This window comes from Ovis canadensis, chromosome 14 (genome assembly GCF_042477335.2).
Source record: "Ovis canadensis isolate MfBH-ARS-UI-01 breed Bighorn chromosome 14, ARS-UI_OviCan_v2, whole genome shotgun sequence".
Lineage (NCBI taxonomy): Eukaryota > Metazoa > Chordata > Mammalia > Artiodactyla > Bovidae > Ovis > Ovis canadensis.
Window position 1 is genome coordinate 62,762,228 of NC_091258.1, and position 20,275 is coordinate 62,782,502.

The following is a 20,275-nucleotide window of genomic DNA, read 5'->3' on the forward strand; positions in this document are numbered from 1 at the left end:
GTGCTAATAGAAGAAGAATGTCAAAAAAAAGAAAAGAAGAAGCAGAATGTCTCCTGAGATACAGATCAAGAAGTGAGCTCCCTGTCTTTGGAGGTATCCAAACACCAACTAGGATCACACTCCATCAGGGATATCACATGGGAAATTAGTGCCTTGAGTGCGAGGCTGGCCCACATGACTTCTTCCTGCTTTGAGATTCTGCAGTAATAGTTCACGTTTTTTGAACATTTGTTATGTGCTAAGCCTTTCACAGTGGGGTCTCAGTGAATACCATAAAAAGACTGGGTAAGGCAGTTATTGTCAAGGCCTGTTCAGCATCAAGTGATAGAAACTCAATTTCAATTAAGGAGAACAAGAGAAGATATTGGCTGATGTAACTAAATGTGTAAGAAGGGTTGAGTTTTGCTTCAGGTATGGCTGGATCCAGGGATAGTTCAGTGATGCTTTTAAGACTCCACCTGTCTCCACCTCTAATGTTTATGTTTGTGTCACTATTGGGCAGTCCCTCCCCTTGTGGTGTAAATCTGGGACCATCCAGCCCACATTTACATCCCAGCAGATTCACAGATCCAGCAAGAGACAGGCCCCTTTCTCCCAATATTCTGGCAAAAGGCCCAAGGAAAGCTTTCATTAGCCCATGGTGGGTTCCATTCCCACCACTCAGCCAAGCATTATGGCCCGGGGCTACATACATGATCTAATTGGCCACATCTATGTGACATGCTCACCCAGGGCCAAGAGTGGGGTCAGCTCTCTCCAAAGACACGAACTGAGAAGGGGGCAGGGATGAGATGCCATTAGCAGAAGCAGGGGCATGGATGTCGACAGGCAAAAACTTAGACTGACTCTAGAAAGGTTCTCATTTTCGTGGTGTCAACACCCTCCAGCTAAAGACCACCAGGAGCCCTGCTGTAGTCAAATCAAGCTTGATTTGCACGCATGGGAGTGTGGGGACCATGGGGCATCTTAGTAAGAAGATGTTAAGAGGGGCTTATTGTAGGACATGGGCTGTGTCCGGTGATTTGGGATGATTTAACGTAGTGTATTTTGCTGCAGGTTGGATGCTATCAGGAAGTGGGGGTAATTAGATGATTGTGCATCTTAATCATTTTTAACCAGGTGGTGGGAGGAACATGATTGGCAGGAGTGGTTCACCTTGGCCAGGCGTGGGTAGGCAGGCAGGTGACTTTTGTGGTTTGCACAGTGATCTTGTTTTGTGTGCATGCAGACATGATTGTGGAATGGTCTTGTCTTCGTCTCCATCATGATTGCCGAGTGGTCTTTTTTAAAAATAATTTTATCCATTTATTTTTTGGTTGTATTGGGTCTTTGTCGGTGTGCGGGCTTTTCTTTAGTTGTGGCGAATGGGGGCAACTCTCTCGTTGTGGTGCATGGGCGTCTCATTGCGGTGGCTTCTCTTGTTGCTGAGCGTGGGCTCTAGGGCGCATGGGCTTCATTAGTTGTAGTTTCCTGGCTCTGGAGCACAGGCTCAATAGTTGTGCCCCGTGGGCTTAGCTGTCCTGTGGCATGCGGGATCTTCCAAGAGCAGGGGTCGAACCCGTGTCTCCTGGATTGACAGGTGGATCCTTTACCACTGAGCCACCGGGGAAGCCCTGCTGAGTGGGCTTGTCTGATGTTTTGTCTTGTGCAACTGTGTATGAGTGCTGACAGCATCAAGACTGCTTTTTTCTTTCTCACTGATGAGGAAACTGAGGTTCAGAGGTGCAGAACCGATAAGAGGGTTTGGAGGCTGATCTATCTCACTGATTTATCTGGAGCTAAGGCCCTCGGGAATCCTGGTGCATTGTTAGAAAATGAAGAGGCTCTCCAGCTTTCAGGGGCTACCCAGGCGGTGTAGTGGTTAAGAATCCTCCTGCCACTGCAGGAGATGTGGGTTCGATCCCTGGGCTGGGCAGATCTCCTGGAGGAGGAAATGGGAATCCACTCCAATATTCTTGCTTTGAAATTTCCACAGACAGATGAGCCCAGCATGCGCACACACTCCAGCTTGCAGGATGGCCGGGGGAGTTTCTCACTCTCATGGGCTGGGATATGTCCTAAGAGCAAATGTTGAGGTCTCCTTCCAAGCCCCAGTGCAGGTATCTGCATCCTAGCTCAGCCAATCACCAGCCTCACAACCCCAAGAGGCATCATTCATTCGTCATCCTTCACCCTTCATTCTTATGGATGTTTGTCCAGGAGGCTCTCCCTGTCTTTTCCTTGTGAGATCTCAGCTCCCAGTGATAATGCACCAGCAGTACCGTGGAAACAGCAAAGAGGCTAGTGTAGGGTGTGTGTTGTCATGGTAACGGGAGACAGCAGTGTGTGTGTTGTCATGGTGACGGGAGGCAGCTCTGCCTGCGAAGTGGTCCAGAGTTGGCCTCCTGATGTACCACTTCTTAGCTGATCCTGAGCAAGCAGCTTCCCTCCCTGAGTATGAGTTTCTTCATCGGCAAGATGGAGCTAAGGAGGATACTGGCCTTATAGGATGGTTGTGAGAACTCAGTGTCATTGGGTCAGAGTAAGCGCTGGATACATGGACGCCACTGATGTTTATTATTCAGTTGGGTGCCTTGGAATTTGGGTCAATTTCAGTGAATGTCCAGCAATGCATAAACCTCACATGCCATCTAGGGCAGTGTCTCTCCCACTGTTTTGACCCAGTAAGAAATACATTTACCTCATAACCCACAGTTCACAGGCACACGTGCAGACACACAGAGATACAAAGCCTTTGGAAAACAACGCTTCCCCGTACTTCTCATATTTTCTATTCATTCTACTCTATTCCATTAAAGAAATGCTGACTGCCACCCATTAAGTTAATCTCACAGTTCTCAAACCAGAGATCCAGGTGTGTGCCTGCGTGCTAAGTCACTTCAGTCATGTCCGACTCTTTACGACCCCATGGACTGTAGCCTGCCAGGCTCCTCTGTCCATGGGGCTGTCTAGGCAAGAATGCTGGAGTGGGTTGCCATGCCCTCTTCCAACAGATCTTCCCAATCCAGGGATTGAAACCACGTCTTCTGGCGCTCCTCCATTGCAGGCAGGTTCTTTAAGAGGTCCAGGAGGAAGGTGAAATATTTGAAGATAAAAAGGAGTTTAGGTGATCACTGGGTTAAGAGATAAGATGACAGAGGATGAGAGAGGAGAGTCAAAACATAGGTTAAGAATAGAGAGGTTTCATTTTGTCCATTTCTGAAGGAAAAACCCTGCACTTACACTAACATATAAAGATTCTAGGATTCTCTGATTCTCCGATTCCATCCCTCATTCAGTCAGTAAGTCACCGTTTTCACTAAGCGACTGCCCTGGGCTCCACCATGTGCTGGGCAGTGGTGGGAACATGGTCTGATGGAGATAGCCCCAGGTCTTCTCCTTATGGGGCTCCCACCCCAATGGGAGATACAGAATGTTCGCAACAGCCCAGAGGAGTCAGAGGTGGGATGAGGGAGTCACAGGCAGAGTGGCCCGCGCTGGGATGGGGAAACAAAGAAGCCTGCGAGAGCCTGGTAAGGTGCCTGCTCCAGATTTGAGGTGTTGGGGAAGGCTGCCAGGAGGAGGGGGCGCATAATCTGACATCTGGTAAACTCGGGCCAAGGACTCTCTTGGGCGGCTCCTGGTCCGTGCCCAACCTGGGATCTCCCCCTTTCCGTGGCCCAGGTTACCAGCCCTGCGATCCGCAGGTCATCTGCAACCGCGTGAACCACGTGCACGGCTGTCTGGCGGAGCTGCAGGAGCAGGCGGCCAGGCGGCGCGCGGAGCTGGAGGCCTCGCGGAGCCTGTGGGCGCTGCTGCAGGAGCTGGAGGAAGCCGAGAGCTGGGCCCGCGACAAGGAGCGCCTCCTGGAGGCGGCGGGCGGCGGCGGCGCGGCGGGCGCGGCGGGCGCGGCGGGCGCGGCGGGCGGCGCACACGACCTGTCCAGCACCGCGCGCCTCCTGGCGCAGCACAAGATCCTGCAGGGCGAGCTGGGCGGGCGTCGGGCGCTGCTGCAGCAGGCCCTGCGGCGGGGCGAGGAGCTGGCCGCGGCCGGTGGCGCCGTGGGCCCGGGCGCCGAGACGGTGCACCTGGCGGGCCTGGCGGAGCGCGCGGCGAGCGCGCGGCGGCGGTGGCAGCGGCTGGAGGAGGCGGCGGCGAGGCGCGAGCGGCGGTTGCAGGAGGCGCGGGCGCTGCACCAGTTCGGCGCGGACCTCGACGGGCTCCTGGACTGGCTTCGCGACGCCTACCGCCTGGCAGCCGCGGGCGACTTCGGCCACGACGAAGCGTCCAGCCGCCGCCTGGCCCGCCAGCACCGCGCACTCACAGGGGAGGTGGAGGCGCATCGCGGGCCCGTGGGCGGCCTGCGGCGCCAGCTGGCGACACTGGGGGGCGCCAGTGGCGCCGGGCCCCTGGTGGTGGCACTGCAGGTGCGCGTGGTGGAGGCCGAGCAGCTGTTCGCCGAGGTGACCGAGGTGGCTGCGCTGCGGCGCCAGTGGCTGCGCGATGCCCTCGCTGTCTACCGCATGTTCGGCGAGGTGCACGCGTGCGAGCTGTGGATTGGGGAGAAGGAGCAGTGGCTGCTGGCCATGCGCGTGCCCGATTCATTGGACGACGTCGAGGTGGTGCAGCACCGGTGAGCGCGCACCGGTGGGACTCCTGGTCCCCTTCGTCCCGCACGCAGTCTCGATTTCCTTGATTCACCAATTTCCCCATATTCACACACTTGGAACCAGTGTGTGTTTGCTTAGTCGCTCAGTAGGGTCTGACTTTTTGCGACCCCATTGGACTGTACAGCTCACCAGGCTCCTCTGTCCATGCGGTTTCCCAGGCAGAAATACTGGGATGGGGTTGCAATTCCCTTCTCCAGGGGATCTTCCCAGCAAAATGGGAATGATATTTACTGGTCCCAACCTCATGGGCTCCTGGAGAACAGTAAATGTGCAAAGTAATTAGCAAATGCCTGGGTCCAGGGAGCATTCCAGGGGCGTTTACTGCTATTTCTGTGAGACTTATAGTCACTGGGCTATATTAACCTCCAGAGATGGCTCAGCATGATCCCTCCGCTGGGACTCCCATCCCTAGATGGGAAGGATGTTACCCCTTGCATAGATGTTACCTCCCCAGCTAATAAAACTGCTCTGACCCTTGTCACTTTCTCTTCCCTCACCTCACTTTACATTTCTTCATAGCAATTACCACCCTGGGACATATTAAATACTGATTTATCTGTTGGCAGACTTAGAGATGGGTCATTAAGTCAGTGGATGGACCCTCTGCACCCCCCTCTCTGAGCATATTCATCCATCCACTCATTCAGTGGATACTTATTGAGCCCTTGCTCTGTTCCAGGCCTTGGGCTGGGCATTGCTGGAAACACAGGCCTGGTCCCCTCTGTTACTGTGCCCACAGTTACCCAAGCCACAGCCTTGGACATTGTTTTAAACAAGGGAAGACCATAGCCAGTTTAAAACGGTTCTCTCTGGCTGGCACATAGAGAGTGGGCTGGAGGGGGTGAGAACGATGGCTGGGAGCCTAGAGAGGCAGCTAGAGTGGGGGTTCAGACAGGAGAGGACAGGACTGGACCATGGCAGGAACCCGAGAGAACAGGCCGTGGGGGCAGACAGGCTTAGGGCTCTGGCCTAGGGAATGGCAGGGGTTGTGGGGAGGGGGAAGGGAGGGAGGGGAGCTGTCCCTGGGATGGAGACCCAGAGGAAGAACAAACTAGGGGAGATGTTGAAGTGAGTGTGAGTCACAGCAAAGAGCCCAAAGAACACAGCAGGCTTTAAGGTGGGGGACAGGCTCAAAAGGGATAATGTTGAGGCTGGAGACAGATGTGGGACTGATGGGCTCGGGGGCAAGGGCGGAAGCTGTGGGGGTGGGTGAGATGGACTAGGCAGGATGTGAGGGAAAGCTGAGAGGGCCCAGGGCAGAGCCCTGAGGGACCTACCACTTAAGTGGCAGGTAGAAGAAGAGGAGCCAGCAGAGGAGCCTGAGGAGATGAGGTTGAGAGTTCAGAGGAGAACCAGGAGAAGGCAGTTTCGCAGAAGCCAGTGAACAGGTCCCCAGCGTCCAGGCCTCACTGATCGTGTCCATCCTTCTTCCGCAGATTTGAGAGTCTGGACCAGGAGATGAACAGTCTGATGGGCCGTGTCCTGGATGTGAACCACACGGTTCAGGAACTGGTGGAAGGAGGTCACCCCAGCTCAGATGAGGTGCGTTCCTGCCAGGACCACCTCAACAGCAGGTAAGTGAAGCCTGGGGCTGGAAGTCCTTCTGAGTCCCAGGCCAGTTCTTCCTATCATTCTTTTCCTCAGTCACTCAACTATAGAGGTCAAGAATGTGCCCTTTCAAGCTCCTGAGATGATAAGGTTGTTGTTGTTCATTCGACCCCCTGGATCACAGCACCCTAGGCTTCCCCATCCTTCACTATCTCCCAGAGTTTGCTCAAACTCATGTCCACTGAGTTGGTGATGCTATCCAACCAGCTCATCCTCTGTTGCCCCCTTCCTCTCCTGCCCTCCATCTTTCCCAGTATCAGAGTCTTTTCCAGTGAGTCAGCTCTTCAAATCAGGTGGCTAAAGTGTTGGAACTTCCGCTTCAGCATGAGTCCTTCTAGTGAATAAGGGCTGCAGGCCACCTAGTAAGTTAGCAAAATCTTGAAAAAAAAATGATAATGCCCAGTGTCAGCGATGATGTGGTAAATTGAGGATAGAATACATTTCAATGGGCTCTTAATTTACTTGTTCAGAAATGATGTATTGAGAATCCACTGGCTGCCAGGAATTTTTCCAAGCACTTTAAAAAAAACCTCCCAGTATCCCAATTGCCATAGTAAAGTTTCCAGCATTCAGAACTCTTTAAGAATAGTAACCAATTAAACCTTTCCCCTAGAACACTACAAGTAGTTCTTGCAAGGTACGATTCATAGATAAACACACAGATCCATAGAGGTGAATTCCTCATCCAGGATTACTCAATCTAGTAAGCAGGAGTCAAACCCAGTTCTGCCTGAATCCAGAGCTGAGGCCCTTGACCACATATTGCAGTCTTCCCAGCAACTCTGTGGGGGTGTAAACACCCATATAAGAAAGGAGGAAACAGGAGCTCAGAGAGGCAAAGGTGGCCTAAGGTCCCACGGGAAATTAGGTGGGGATCAAGCCTGAATTTGAAGTTGAATTTGTCTGACTCCAGACTGTGCCCTTAACTGCTGTGCTGTGAGATCCCAATATCCAGTGATTTCCAAGCGTCTGTATCCTCAACAATCCCAGGGCACCAGGGCCTAAAAAGATAATGACAGCTAGTGATTTACGGCTGTTAGTGAGATGATGCGCCAGTGCTTTAGCCACAAGAATTCATTAAACACCCAGTGAAGTGGACATAATTATCTGCCTTTTTTTCAAATGAGAAAAGAGAAACAAAAATGATTTGCCCAAGTTCACATGGTGGATCTGGCCAGAGCAGAATTTGAACTTGAGCCCTTCTGACTTCAGAGTCCTAATCTCTGCCCTTGTGCTATGTCCATTCTAGAGGGGACAGAGAGAGAGTTAAGAAATAAACAATAAAAGAACAAGATATTTGGACAATTGTAAAGATTCATGCTAGGAAACCAAACCAGTCAAACCTAAAGGAAGTCAACCCTGAATATTCATTGGAAGGATTGATACTGAAGCTGAAGCTCCAATGCTTTGGCCACATGATGCAAAGAGCTGACTCACTGGAAAAGACCCTGATGCTGGGAAAGATTGAGGGCAGGAGGAGAAGGGGATGACAGAGGATGAGATGGTTGGCTGGCATCACCGACTCGATGGACATGAGTTTGAGCAAACTCTAGGAGATAGTAAAGGACAGGGAAGCCTAGCATTTTGTGGTCCGGCAGTATCATCACTTGCTTGAGGGCACAGAGCAAATTAAAAAAAAAATTCTTTTGACGGCGCCTACAGATCTTAGTTCCCTGACCAGGGATCAAACCTGTGCTCACTGCATTGGCAGTGTGGAGTCTTAACTACTGGACCACGAGGGAAGTCCCATAAATTTATTTTAGGATAAAATAAATTTGACTCAGCACCTGGCTTATAGAACATGCTCAACTACTGTTTATTGCATCCAACATATTATCTGATGTCATAAGCCGACAGATTTCACATTCTTTGGTTCCAGAACCCTTTGCATACTTAAAAGCAATTTAAGGACCCCCAAAGAGCTTGATTAATGGGTTATATCTGTCAGTATTTACTATATTAGAAATTAATACTGAGTAATGTAAAATAGTAAGTCGTTAAAATAATAATAAACTTACTATGGTAACATAACTTTTTAAATGAAAAAGTGACTATTTTTCAAAACAAACAAAAAATGTAGCAAGAAAAATGGTGTTGTTTTGCATTAAAAAGAAATTATTATTTACTTTGGCTGTGCTGAGTCTTTGTTGCGTGAGAGCTTCTCTAGTTGCCTATGTGGGATCTTAGTTCCCCCACCAGGGATAGAACCCAGCCCCCAATGCAGGGGGTCTTATCCATTGGAGTCTTATCCATTGGACCAGCAGGAAAGTCCCTGTTTTGCATTTTTGCACATCTCTTTAATGTCTGGTTTAAGAGAAGGCAGCTGAGTACTCAGGTCTGCTTCTGCAATCAGTCTTTTTCCTGTAGCTTCTGGAAATCTCCACAGTACACTCGGCACAGAATGAAAGTGAAAAGGCAAATAGCGTCTTAGCATTTTGATGAAGATAGCTTTGCCCTCGCTCAGGTTACATTTTGAGAACCGCTGTTCTAAGCAAATGTGCCCGGCAGAGTCCATTTTACACAGGCAGGAACTGGGGCTTGGGGAGATAAGGATGACATTCCAAGGTCACACAGTGGCTGGGTTCCACCCAGGGTCATGGGCCCTCCGCACCCAAGGCGGGGCGGGGGTCTCCGTCTTCCTTACGCTGCCCTGCTTCTCCTGGGTAGGTGGAACCGCATCGTGGAGCTGGTGGAACAGCGAAAAGAAGAGGTGAGCGCGGTGCTGCTGGTGGAGAACCATGTGCTGGAGGTGGCGGAGGTGCGCGCCCAGGTGCGCGAGAAGCGGAGGGCTGTGGAGAGCGCGCCCCGGGCGGGCGGCGCCCTGCAGTGGCGCCTTAGCGGCCTGGAGGCGGCTTTGCAAGCGCTAGAGCCGCGCCAGGCGGCCCTCCTGGAGGAGGCGGCCCTGCTGGCTGTGCGCTTCCCGGCTCAGGCTGCGCGGCTGCATCAGGGTGCGGAGGAACTGGGCGCCGAGTGGGGCGCTCTGGCCGGCGCGGCTCAGGCCTGTGGCGAGGCGGTGGCGGCGGCCGGACGCCTGCAGCGCTTTCTGCACGACCTAGACGCCTTCCTGGACTGGCTGGTGCGCGCCCAAGAGACGGCGGGCGGCGGCGAGGGGCCCCTGCCCCGCAGCCTGGAAGAGGCGGACGCCCTGCTGGCGCGCCACGCGGCGCTCAAGGAGGAAGTGGACCAGCGAGAGGAGGACTACGCGCGCATCGTGGCGGCCAGCGAGGCGCTGCTGGCGGGCGACGGCGCGGAGCTGGGCCCGGGCCTGGCACTCGACGAGTGGCTGCCACACCTCGAACTTGGTTGGCACAAGCTGCTCGGCTTGTGGGAGGCGCGCAGGGAGGCGCTGGTCCAGGCGCACGTCTACCAGCTCTTTCTGCGCGACCTACGCCAGGCACGAGCGGTGCTACGCAACCAGGTGCCCGCTTCGGGGGTTGGCACGTGTGGGGGTCTGAGGCCGCAGGGGGTTTCGGGAACAGAAAACTGTATGGAGGAGTGTGTTTGCGGAGACCACTGGGTTCCTGGCGTACCTCATGCTGCGGGGGAGAGGGGGGGTGCGGGTATCTAGTATGAATAGCTGGGTTTGTGAATAATCCGGTGTGAACAAGCGTGGGTGTGTGTATAACAGAATTTGAGTATTACGATGGGGAGGAGGGTGTCTTACTCTGTTAGAGGTGACTAAGAGTTTGTGGACTGTTCTGAGTGAGTAATGCACTTGGACGTTCTTTGGAGTGACTTCCTGGGTTTGTGGGTTATCTGGAGGGAAATAAGAGTATGAGTTTGATTGGTGATGGTTAATGGGGTTTAAAGAAGCTCTTGGGGTGGATAACAGAGGATGAAGGTTAGGGCAGGAAGGTTCAGGTTGAGGGATTCTTGTGGTTAGTAAATGATTGTGGATTATGCGGCTGTGGGGGCCTAAGTTGGCAGACTGTCTTCTTGGGAATGGCAGATTGCACAGCGTCACTGCGTTTATTATGGTGTGAGGAGTCAAGTGCCATGGTTATCTGGGAACAGCTGATCCAATTCAAGGATCTTTCTGAGATGGGAACAAAGTTTGAAGATTTGGACAAGATAAAAACACCTAGTTTTCAGATTGTCCAAGAGTAGGTACCAGCTTTTAGGAATCATTTTAGAAAACATGGGCTTCCCAGGCAGTGCTATTGGTAAAGAATCTGCCTGCCAAAGCAGGAGATGCAAGAGACGAGGGTTCAATCCCTGGGTTGGGAAGATCCTGGAGGAGGAAATGGCAACCCACTCCAGTATTCTTGTCTGGGAAATCCCATGGACAGAGGAACCGGGCGGGCAGTAGTCAGTGGGGTCACACAGAGTCAGACAGGACTGAGCAGGAGCATCTGTTGGAAAGCATGACAGCCTGTGCTGGTGTCAAGAGAAAGCTGGCTTAGACGGAGGATGAGCTGGAGGAGCAGACAGCAGGCCCCTAGAATCATGAGGTTCCTAAACACTTCAGTTGAGGTGGCCTTGAGATGCTCATTCTGACCCACCCATGTTACCAGTTAGAAAACTAACACCAGAGAGGGAAGGGACTTCCTTGAAGTCACATGGCGCCTGCTAAGTCTTCATCAATTAATCAAATACTTACTGAGTGCCTACGCTATATCAGGTACTTTTCTGGAGCTGAGCACAGAAGAAACAGAACACGAAATCCCATCCTCATGTGGCTGGCATTTGTGTGTGTGTGTGTGTGTGTCTGTGGAGGAGATGGAGGAGATGATAAAAAAAGTAACTGCATATATAATATCATGTCAGATATACGCTATGAAGGGATTTCCTAGGTGGCTCAGTGGGAAAGAATCCACCTGCCAAGCAGGAGATTCGGGTTCACTCCCTGGGTCGGGAAGATCCCCGGAGAAGGGAATGGCAACCCACTCCAGAATGCTTGCCTGGAAAATCCCATGGACAGAGGAGCCTGGTGGGCTACAGTCCATGGGGTTGCAAAGAGTCGGACACAATTTAGGGATTAAAGAACAACAACAAATATGCTGTGAAAAACAATAAGGCAGAGTAAAGGGATAGCTGGGGGTGGGGGGAAGGCGTGGAGAGGATGATATTTTTGACAGAAGGTCAGAGACCTGAGGAAAGTGAAAGAGCCAGCATGGAGATATCTGGAGGGAACAGCATGGGACAAGGACCTGACGTGGGGCCACGTCTGACACGTTCAGTGCTAGAGCCTAGGGAGCAGGGGAGAGCAAAGTGGTGGCTGGGCAGGCCGGGAACCCCTCCCCCCCATCCTGGATGGAGCAGGGCCAAGCAGAGCCTCCCGCCTCCCCCATCCCCCGTCCCCAGGAGATGGCACTGTCAGCTCAGGAGCTGCCGGGCACCGTGGAGTCAGCGGAGGAGGCACTGAAACGGCACCGCGATTTCCTCACCACGATGGAGCTGAACCAGCAGAAGATGCAGCTGGCCGTGCAGGCTGCCGACGGCCTGCTGAGACAGGGCAACGCCTACGGGGAACAGGCCCAGGAGGCTGTGACGCGGCTGCTGGAGAAGTAGGTCCCTCAGACCCCCGGGGCCCAGGGGCTGGGATTCAGCAGAGGAGGGGTGACGAGGCCAGAATTCCCTTTCCTTCCATAACATTGCTGCTTCTCTCTGGTTTTTTGGCGGAGCCATGAGGCTTGTGGGATCTTGGTTCGCTGACCAGGGATCGAACCCATGCTCCCTGCAATGGAAGAGCTGAGTCCTAAGCACTGGACCTCCAGGAAATTCTCTCTCTCTGATTTCTACTTAATTCCATATTGCTTTAGATTTGATTTAAATTAATGTTGGTGAAAAGGTAACTTGTGGTTGATAACCCCAAAGCTGGAGAAGTATATATACTGTGAAAAGTTTCTTTTCCAAGCCTGCCCTCAGCCTGGAATGGCAGGACTGGTTGTTACAATGTTAACATCTACTGTGTGTCAAGCACTATTCTAGGCCCTGGGCAAAACAGCAACACCCCCCCCCCCCCCCTGCTTCCTAAGAAATAGTCCAGCGCTCAAGCAGTGACAGGGAAGCCTGGCATGCTGCAGTCTGTGGGGTCGAAAAGAGTCACTGTGGGGTCGCAAAGAATCTTAGCGACTGAACACAGCACCAGAGTCCTTACAGGATTTCCTTCAGGCCTGCTTCTTCCTGTCGTCACTGTTTCTCCTCATCCTCGTGACCCCAGCTTTCTCCTCTCTGGCATGAGTGAGGCAGGAGGAGAGCCTAATACTGCTCTGCCTTTTGTCTCCCGATGGAAATCATACCCCATCCCTCCACCACTGTCCAGAGTCCTGAGGCCCCAGCCCCTGATCTGTCTGGCTCTGGCATCCTTTTCCCCTAAATTCATTTGGGGAATGGATGGTGGAGTTTTCTAAAGGAAACTTGTATGGGGATTCTCATCCTGAGGAAACAAATTCATGATCTAGTGTCCCCAACTCCAGGCCTGGCACCTTTCTTTTACTCCATGTTTCCTTTTTTTTTTTTTTTTTTTAATGTATTGGCTTTATTAATTTGGCCGTATCGGGTCTTAGTTGCCACACACGGGATCTTCACTGCATGCCACGGACTCTAGTTGCGGCACACGGGCTTAGATGCTCCAAGGCATGTGGGAATCTTAGTTCCCTAACCACGAATCGAACTCAAATCCCCTGCATTGCAGGGCAGACTCTTAACTGCTGGACCACCAGGGATGTCCTTCACCTTTCTTGAGTATCTACTCTCCGCCAAGCTCTGCAGAATCTGGAGGAGGAGGAGCCTGGAGGGCTGTTCTTTTGAGTCATGCCTTTCTTCCCTTGAAGTCATTACTTGCTTCTTTCGTTCTATTATTTATTCATTTATTCTTCAGCCATTTAAACAGGGACTGAGTCCATGCTGTGTTCCTGGCTCCATGTGGGGCAGTGCTGGGCATCCCCTGGTAATGGGATCAGAACACGGTTCCATCCCTCACAGAGCTCTCATGCCATCTGGCAAGGATGGCCAAGAATGGTCAGGGCCGGGCTGGGGGAAGCATGGGCAGAATCGGCAGGTCCAGGATGGAAGAGGTGCAGAGGTCTGAGGGAGCCCTGGGGTCAGACAGGGCCGGGTCCCAGTCCCAGCTCTGCCTGTCAACCTGTGAGATTCAGGGCAAGTCACTTCTCTCTCCCCATGGGGCTCACCTCCCCTGGAACCTGGCCCTGCCCTGCGTGAAAAGATGTTCTTGCGTTTTGTCTGCATTTGGCACATGAGGCTCAGAGAGGGGAACAGACTGGCCAGAGGTCACGGCTGTTTTCTCACCCTCCAGGAGACAAAGGGTTTCTCTCATCCCTGGGACAAGTTGGCTGGTGAAGGCCTGGAGGGACTGAGTTCAGTTCCATTTCAGAGGCATTTCCTGTTTCCTGAGCTGAATCTGAGCAGGAGGGAGTCCATATTCGGCTTGTCTCTGGCCCTTCACGTTCCTCCATCCAGCGGTGTGCTCGGTTATCTTTGTAACTTCCTCTCGCACGCTCCATCTCTTTGCCTCCATCTCTCTGTAATCTATGTCTCTCTGTCTCCTTCTCGCTCCGTTTTTTCTACTTAGATCTACATCTGTCTTTTCTGCTGCCTCTCTCTTTTTCTCAGACATTTTACTTGTTTCTGACCTCCCTCTTTCTCTCTGCCTGTCTTTCTCTGTCTTTTAAAATTAATTTTGGGGCTGTGCCGGGTCTTCATTGCTGCTCATGGGCTTCTCTTGTTGCAGAGCATGAGCTCTAGAGAGAGAGCTCAGTAGTTTCGGCGCATGGGCTTAGTTGCTCCGTGGTATGTGGAATCTTCCCAGCCCAGGGATCAAAGCTATGCCCTCTGCATTAGCAGGCAGATTCTTAGCCAGTGGGCCACGAGAGAAGTCCCCTATATGTCTCTCTTGCTTTCTTTCACTCATCAAATACGTATTGAGCACCTACTGTGTGCCAGGCCCCTTTTTTTAGGTACTGGGGAATACAGGGGTGAGCAAAACAGATAAAAATTCCTGCCCTCGTGGAATGACATCCTATGGGGAAGACAGACAGGATAAATATGGGATATATACAGTGTGTTGGATAGTGTTAAGTGCGAAGGAGAACGTTAAAGAAGAAAAGAAAGCCAGAAAGTGTTGGTCAGCGGGCAGGAGGGGTCTTGCTAAGAAGGTGACATTTAAGTACACTTTGAGGGGAGGAGCGTTCCAGGCAGAGGAAACAGCCAATGCCAGCCAACGCTCTGAGCTGGGAGTTGTTTGTTCAAGGCACAGTGAAGTGGGACCCTTTCAGCCCTCTCTGCCGGCCTCTTGGGCACTTTGCCTGCACTGCAGGCAGGAGGCCAGGCTGCCTGGGGCTGTGATGCCTGCTGGCTCCAGGTTGGCGGGGCCTGCCTCTCTTTGCCTCCCTGCGGCTCCAGCCCTGCTCTACCCATGCCCTGCTTTCATCCCTCTTTTCAGCTCCATTGCAGCCTTCTGTCTGGCTGGCTGTGTCTTACGGGTGGCATCTTGCCACTTCTCTACCTATCCTTTTCTGGGCTCTCCCTCCCAAGACTCCCTCAGCCCCTTCCTTTCCCTCTGCTTCCCTGTCTGTGGTGGTCTCGATCTCTGTCTCTGGCACCAGCCCGCTTCATTTCTTTTTCTCTGTCTTTCCTATTTCCTCTGTCTCTGGGCCTCTTTCTCGGTCTCTCCTGAGTCTCTGTCAGTCACTCTTTCTGAGGTCTCTATTTCTCTCTGTCTCTGTTCTTGCGTGTGTTTCTGTTTATCTCTCTAGGTGCTTGCATCCTCCTCTGTCTCTCTGAGTCAATCTGCCTCTCCCTCCTGGTCTGTCTTTCTCTCCAGGAGTCTCTTGTTCTCTGTTTTTGTCTCCCTCGGTATCACTTAGTCTGTCCGTAGCTCTCTGTTCTCTCTCTCTGTGGGGTTGTGTCTGCGTCTAAGTGTCTGCATTTCTTTCTTTCCAGATATCTACCTGTCTATGTCCCTCCCCTCCACCCCCCCCCCCGCCCCGTCCTCTCCAGCTGTCTCTGGCTTTGCCTTCACTGATGTTTCTTTGCCTTTCCTCGCATCCCCACATTGCTCTCTCCTCTTCCTCGCTCGTACATATGCCCCAGGTTCCTAGCCCTGCCAAGTTCGATGTCCTCACAGGCTTGTTGCTAGCGCCCCCAAACTCAGGCTTCCCCCAACTCCTATCTCCTCATCCCCAGGAGCCAAGAAAATCAACTACGGGCCCAGCAATGGCTGCAGAAGCTACACGACCAGCTTGGGCTGCAGCACTTCCTCCGAGACTGCCACGAGGTAGGAACTCTAGCTGAACTCCAGCTGTGCTGGGCACGGGACTCGATAAGGAGGGAAGTGCTCCAGGGCAGAGGCGTGGTGGGGGCAGGGACGCCCCGTCTAAGTGGGTCGCGGAGCGATGTTCACCTGGCACCGCCAGGAGGCGTGCGCATCCTGGCCTCAGTGCGCATGCTCCTCAAGTCCCTCCGCCCACGCGGGCGCGGGGAGGCGGGGATGGAGGGAGGGGCCTTGGGCGCCCCTGGCAACGGCGCGCGTCCGCGCCTTAGGGTCCCGCGGGGACGCGCGCTGATCTCACCTTACCCGCAGGAGATTCGTGAGAAGTGCTTTGCTGGGGAGAGGAACCAGAGACAAGGAGAGGGGTATGCGGGGAGGCGCGGGTGGACCAGAAATCCAGAGCGCAGCTTCGGTCAGAGGTGGTCCAGGACCAAGACTTCACCCCTTTAAAAGTGTCCAGGAATCAAGCTCTGCCCCTTTGGAGATGATCTGCACACCCGTTAGGATCTCCCCAAAACAGGGGTGGTCTAGAGCCCCTTCTTCATTAGAGACGACTCAGGAGATGATGTTGCCTTTCTCTCCTTCCTTTGCATTCTATAGAAACTATGCTGGATTCTGACCCCCATAAGAGATGGCCCCATGAGAGATGGCCCAGTGAACATTTTCCTAATCCCAAACAGAGATGATCCTGGTCTCACCTATCTACCTGACCCGGGATAATTAGCAACCCCTCTACGAAGACACAGTACAAGTTTTCTGCAACCAAAGATGGTTCAGGAACCAGGTCCCAGTCTCCCCAGTCAAAGATGATTTGATTCCCGCCATGGTGAACCCCTGTGTTCCACTCCCCCCGCCCCCCCCCCCATGAAATGGTTAAGGGCTTCCATCCTCTCCTCCCAACTCAAGTTCATTAGAGATGGGTCTGGGACTCGAACCCACTAGAGATAGGTTCAGGTACCCCTGTCCCCTGCCTTTTTCCCACTGGGAGATTATTCTGGACTGAAGTCTTAAAGAGTCCAGGCCCCCTCCCACATTTTCCACTCCTGTATAGCTGAGGTAGCCAGGGACCTGAGCCCCTTCCCATCAGAGATGATTCAGAAGCCCACCCCACCTCACCCCCCTCACATCGCTGGGGTAGGCCAGGCTCCAGCCTACCCCCCAGCCCCTCTCCGCCGCTGTTTGGCCCTAGGGCCCCTTCCCCCTCTCGTTAGATTGTTCTGGACCAAGCCCAATCATCTGAGATGGCGCAGAACCCCCGCCCCCCACTCCACGCTTTAGGGAGGGTGATGATTTCTTCTCCACCCGCATCTGGGGCCCGGCAGGGAGGCGGGCACCGAGGCAGGCAGGGGGCGCGCGCGGGCGGGCGCGCTGCCGCGGCGCGGGGGCGGGGGAGGGGGCGCGCGTCCGCCGGAGACTCAGCCGTCACCACCGCTGCCGCCGCCGTCGCAGTGGAGGGGCGAGAACCCGCCCGCCCGCCGCAGGGACGCCCCATCAACGCCTCCGCCGCTTCAGGTCTCGGGGGCGCCCAGGGGAGGGGGCTGATGCGCGCCCTCGCTGAGGCGGGCGGGGGGTAGGGGGCTTGGGCGCGTGCTCGTCCGCCCGCCGCGGGAGGGAGGGAGGGGCGTCGGCGGCGCGGGGGTGGGTCGGCTGGGCGCTGGGACCCCAGCCCCGGGGAGGGGCCCAGATGCCGGGAGCTGTCCGCGGTGCTGCTGCGGGTGGGACTGAGGTGCCGGGTCCCAAGGGATAGTATCGGAGACAGGGGACTTCTAAGGCTACTCCTGGGGTAGTGTGGGTTTGCCCTGGGGATTAAGGGGGTCCCAGCCTCTCTAGGGGCCTCTTCTCTGGGTAGTGGGGCATCTGAAATTTGCGCTGAGGTTGGGGGACTCTCAACATTTGAAGGGATTCTTCCCTGGTTCTTGCGGAATCTGAATTAGCCTTAGACGATGGGGGCGAGTCACTTTTGCCGGGATCTGCCTTGGGCGATGAGGGTCTTGGACTTGCTCTGGATTTGGAGTGCTCCGACTTTGGGGGCTTTCCCCCAAGTTATTTGGGACTCTGGCTTTGCCTTCAGTGATGGGGGGTCAGTCACTTTGGGGGGGCTTTACTTTGATGACGGAGTACCTCTCCTTCAGGGTCTTTGCTTTCCCTGTGAGCTGTGACTGCCATTGGCAAACTCTTCCCTGCTTATGTGGGGTATCTGTGAATAGCGTTGGAGGATTCAGCATTTGACTTGGCTTGTGTGTGTGTGTGTGTGTGTCTATGTATGTATGAAGGAGTCTGAAACTGTCTTGGACCCCTGGGGAGCACATGCCCAGGGGATAGAGTGGTGTTTGGCCGACTGGGAATTTGTCCTTGGCTATGACTGCAAGCTAGAGTCCATGGGTTTTTTTTTTTTTTTCCAAGAGGGAGGAGGAGGATCTTGTGACTGAGGGGGGAGGAGAAAGAGGAGGAGCAAACTGTCCAGGTGCCAGGTTTGGTCATGAGTGGGGAGGTTCCTGCTTGAGGGACAAGTCTTATTGGAAGGGAAGGGTGGCTCAGAAAGCAGCCTTGTGATTGGTCCTGCTGAGGGTAGTGAGAAGGGCCCACGCCTGTTGCTTGCGTTTGGATGACTGATTTTGTTGGGAAGTGGGGGCACTAGAACTGGCTTTGGCTTGGGAGGGGGGTTGGCTACAGAAGTTCTCTCTGGTCCCTGTTGGAGAGTCTGATCCTAGATTTGGAGTGTCTCCTTTGGGGCAGACTCATTTGGGAAGCCAGAAAGTAGCCCTGATACTTGCATTTGGGGGGTTGGCTTTGGTTGGAGCTTAGAACTCATCATGGTCTTGGGAAACTGTAGTCTTGGCCTGAATCCTCAAGGCTAGATCTGGGTGTCCTGTGGGCTAATTAGTGAGGCTGGATCTGGGTTGCAGGGCACAGGTCTACCCCAGATGGGAGGGATGGTTTGGAGGGAACTAGACTTGGCACTGGGGCTTCCCAGGTGGTACTACTGGTAAAGAATCCGCCTGCCAATGCAGGAGATGCAAGAGACACAGGTTCCATCTCTGGGTTGGGAAGATCCCCTGGAGCAGGAAGTGGCAACTCCAGCATTCTCGCCTGGGAGATCCCACGGCCAGAGGAGCCTGGCAGGCTACAGTCTATGGAGGCCATAATGAGTCAGACACGACTGAGCATGCACACAGACTTGGTGCTAGTTGGGAGTTGTTTTAGGGGTTCATCTAGCCATATCGGGGGTCTGGGTTTAGATATGGGGCTTTCGCTTGATACCTTTGGGAATGATTTGGATATCTTGAATTGGTCCTAATTAGAGGTGGTGCGAGGAATCGAAGGATCTAAGTATTTCTGGGGGTGGGGTGCCAAGGCTGAATTAGGTTGGAGGGCTTGTTTTGGAGGTTTGATTTGGCTTTGGGTAGGAAGACTGGTCCAAGAACCCTGCCTAGGAGCTTAGGGCTTATGGGGAGTTGAGAAGGGCTATCCTGAGGACAGGGGCTAAGGGATGAGGCATTCTGGAGAGCCTTTCATCCATCCTCTACTCCCTAGAAGAGGGCCTAAGCTGCCCTCACCACTGCCCACCCCTCCCCCCCCCCGCCATGAAGGCCTTACTTGCAAAGGTTCTTCCATCCCACCCTTTTCTCCCTCCCCAGTTCTAGAAGCCTAGCCCCCCAAAACTGGGGACATTATGGTGGGAATGGGGGCTATGCTAGGTTGCGGAGAATTGGCTGAGCCCCTCCCCCTGTCCTGCACAGCTGGATGGCTGGATCCATGAGAAGATGCTGATGGCGCGGGACGGCACACGGGAAGACGGCCACAAGCTGCACAAGCGATGGCTCCGGCACCAGGCATTCATGGCCGAGCTGGCTCAGAATAAGGAGTGGCTGGAGAAGATTGAGAGGGTGAGGATTCAGAAAGCCTCTCTGCCTCTGCCCAGGGTCAGGGGCCTCCAGAGAACTCACATCTCACCTCCTTCACACTCCACTGCCAGCCTGCATTTCTCATACCTTTGAACTGCTTCAGGTCATTTCCATGCCTATTCCTAGCTCTGTGGCCTTGAGTAATTCATGTAACCTCTTTGAGCCTCAGCTTTCCTGTCTGTAAAATGGCCAGCATCTCTTCTGAATGGCTGTTAAATATTTTACCCTTTCCTATAATCTCTTTGCCAGGCTTCCTTCCATACCATTTGGAGTATTTGCAGTAGGAAGCCAGGTAGTCAGGGTGAGGCAGCCCCAGGAAGCTAGGGTTAAAGTGAGCATTGGACTTCCAGGGTCAACCCAGGGTTCTCATTCTGTCTATGCCTATTATCAGCTCTGGGGCCTTGAGGGAATTGTGTTAACTTCTTTGAGCCTCAGTTTGCTCTGCTGTATTTTCATTTTTTATTATTTTTTACGTTTAATTTTTTACGGAAGTGTAGTTGATTTACAATATTGTGTTAGTTTTTGGTGTACAGCAAGGTGATTCAGTTATGTATATGTATATATATATATAGATGTATATATTTTTTTCTTATGGTCTATTACAGGATATTGAATATAGTACCCTGTTCTATCCAATAGACCTTGCTCTACTTTATTTTTTAACACCGGAAACATTCTGTATTGGGGTATAGCCAATTAACAATATTGTGATAGTTTCAGGTGAACAGTGAAAGGGCTCAGCCATATATGCTCTACCTTAAAATTAAGGAATAATAACTTCCCTGGGCTCTTGTGTATTTAAAGTACTTAACACAAGGCCAGGCACCTAGGAGCTGTCATTGCTATGATGTTGTTATTTTTAATATGGAATATGATATATG

At 53.1% G+C, this 20,275-nt stretch overlaps 1 protein-coding gene across 2 annotated transcripts in view; it reads left to right on the forward strand.

Annotated features, from left to right (window-relative positions):
- SPTBN4 (spectrin beta, non-erythrocytic 4) overlaps positions 1–20,275 on the forward strand; it is a 75,610-nt gene that overhangs the window by 21,413 nt on the left and 33,922 nt on the right. The window contains exons 13-18 of one of the 2 annotated variants that reach the window (XM_069550768.1): positions 3,664–4,612; positions 6,086–6,223; positions 8,925–9,675; positions 11,562–11,764; positions 15,405–15,495; positions 19,230–19,376. In XM_069550768.1, the coding sequence (XP_069406869.1) occupies positions 3,664–4,612; positions 6,086–6,223; positions 8,925–9,675; positions 11,562–11,764; positions 15,405–15,495; positions 19,230–19,376 (2,279 nt within the window). Of the gene's footprint in view, positions 1–3,663; positions 4,613–6,085; positions 6,224–8,924; positions 9,676–11,561; positions 11,765–14,506; positions 14,581–15,404; positions 15,496–19,229; positions 19,377–20,275 lie in introns of those variants that run through there. The other variant, XM_069550769.1, reaches the window with a different exon arrangement.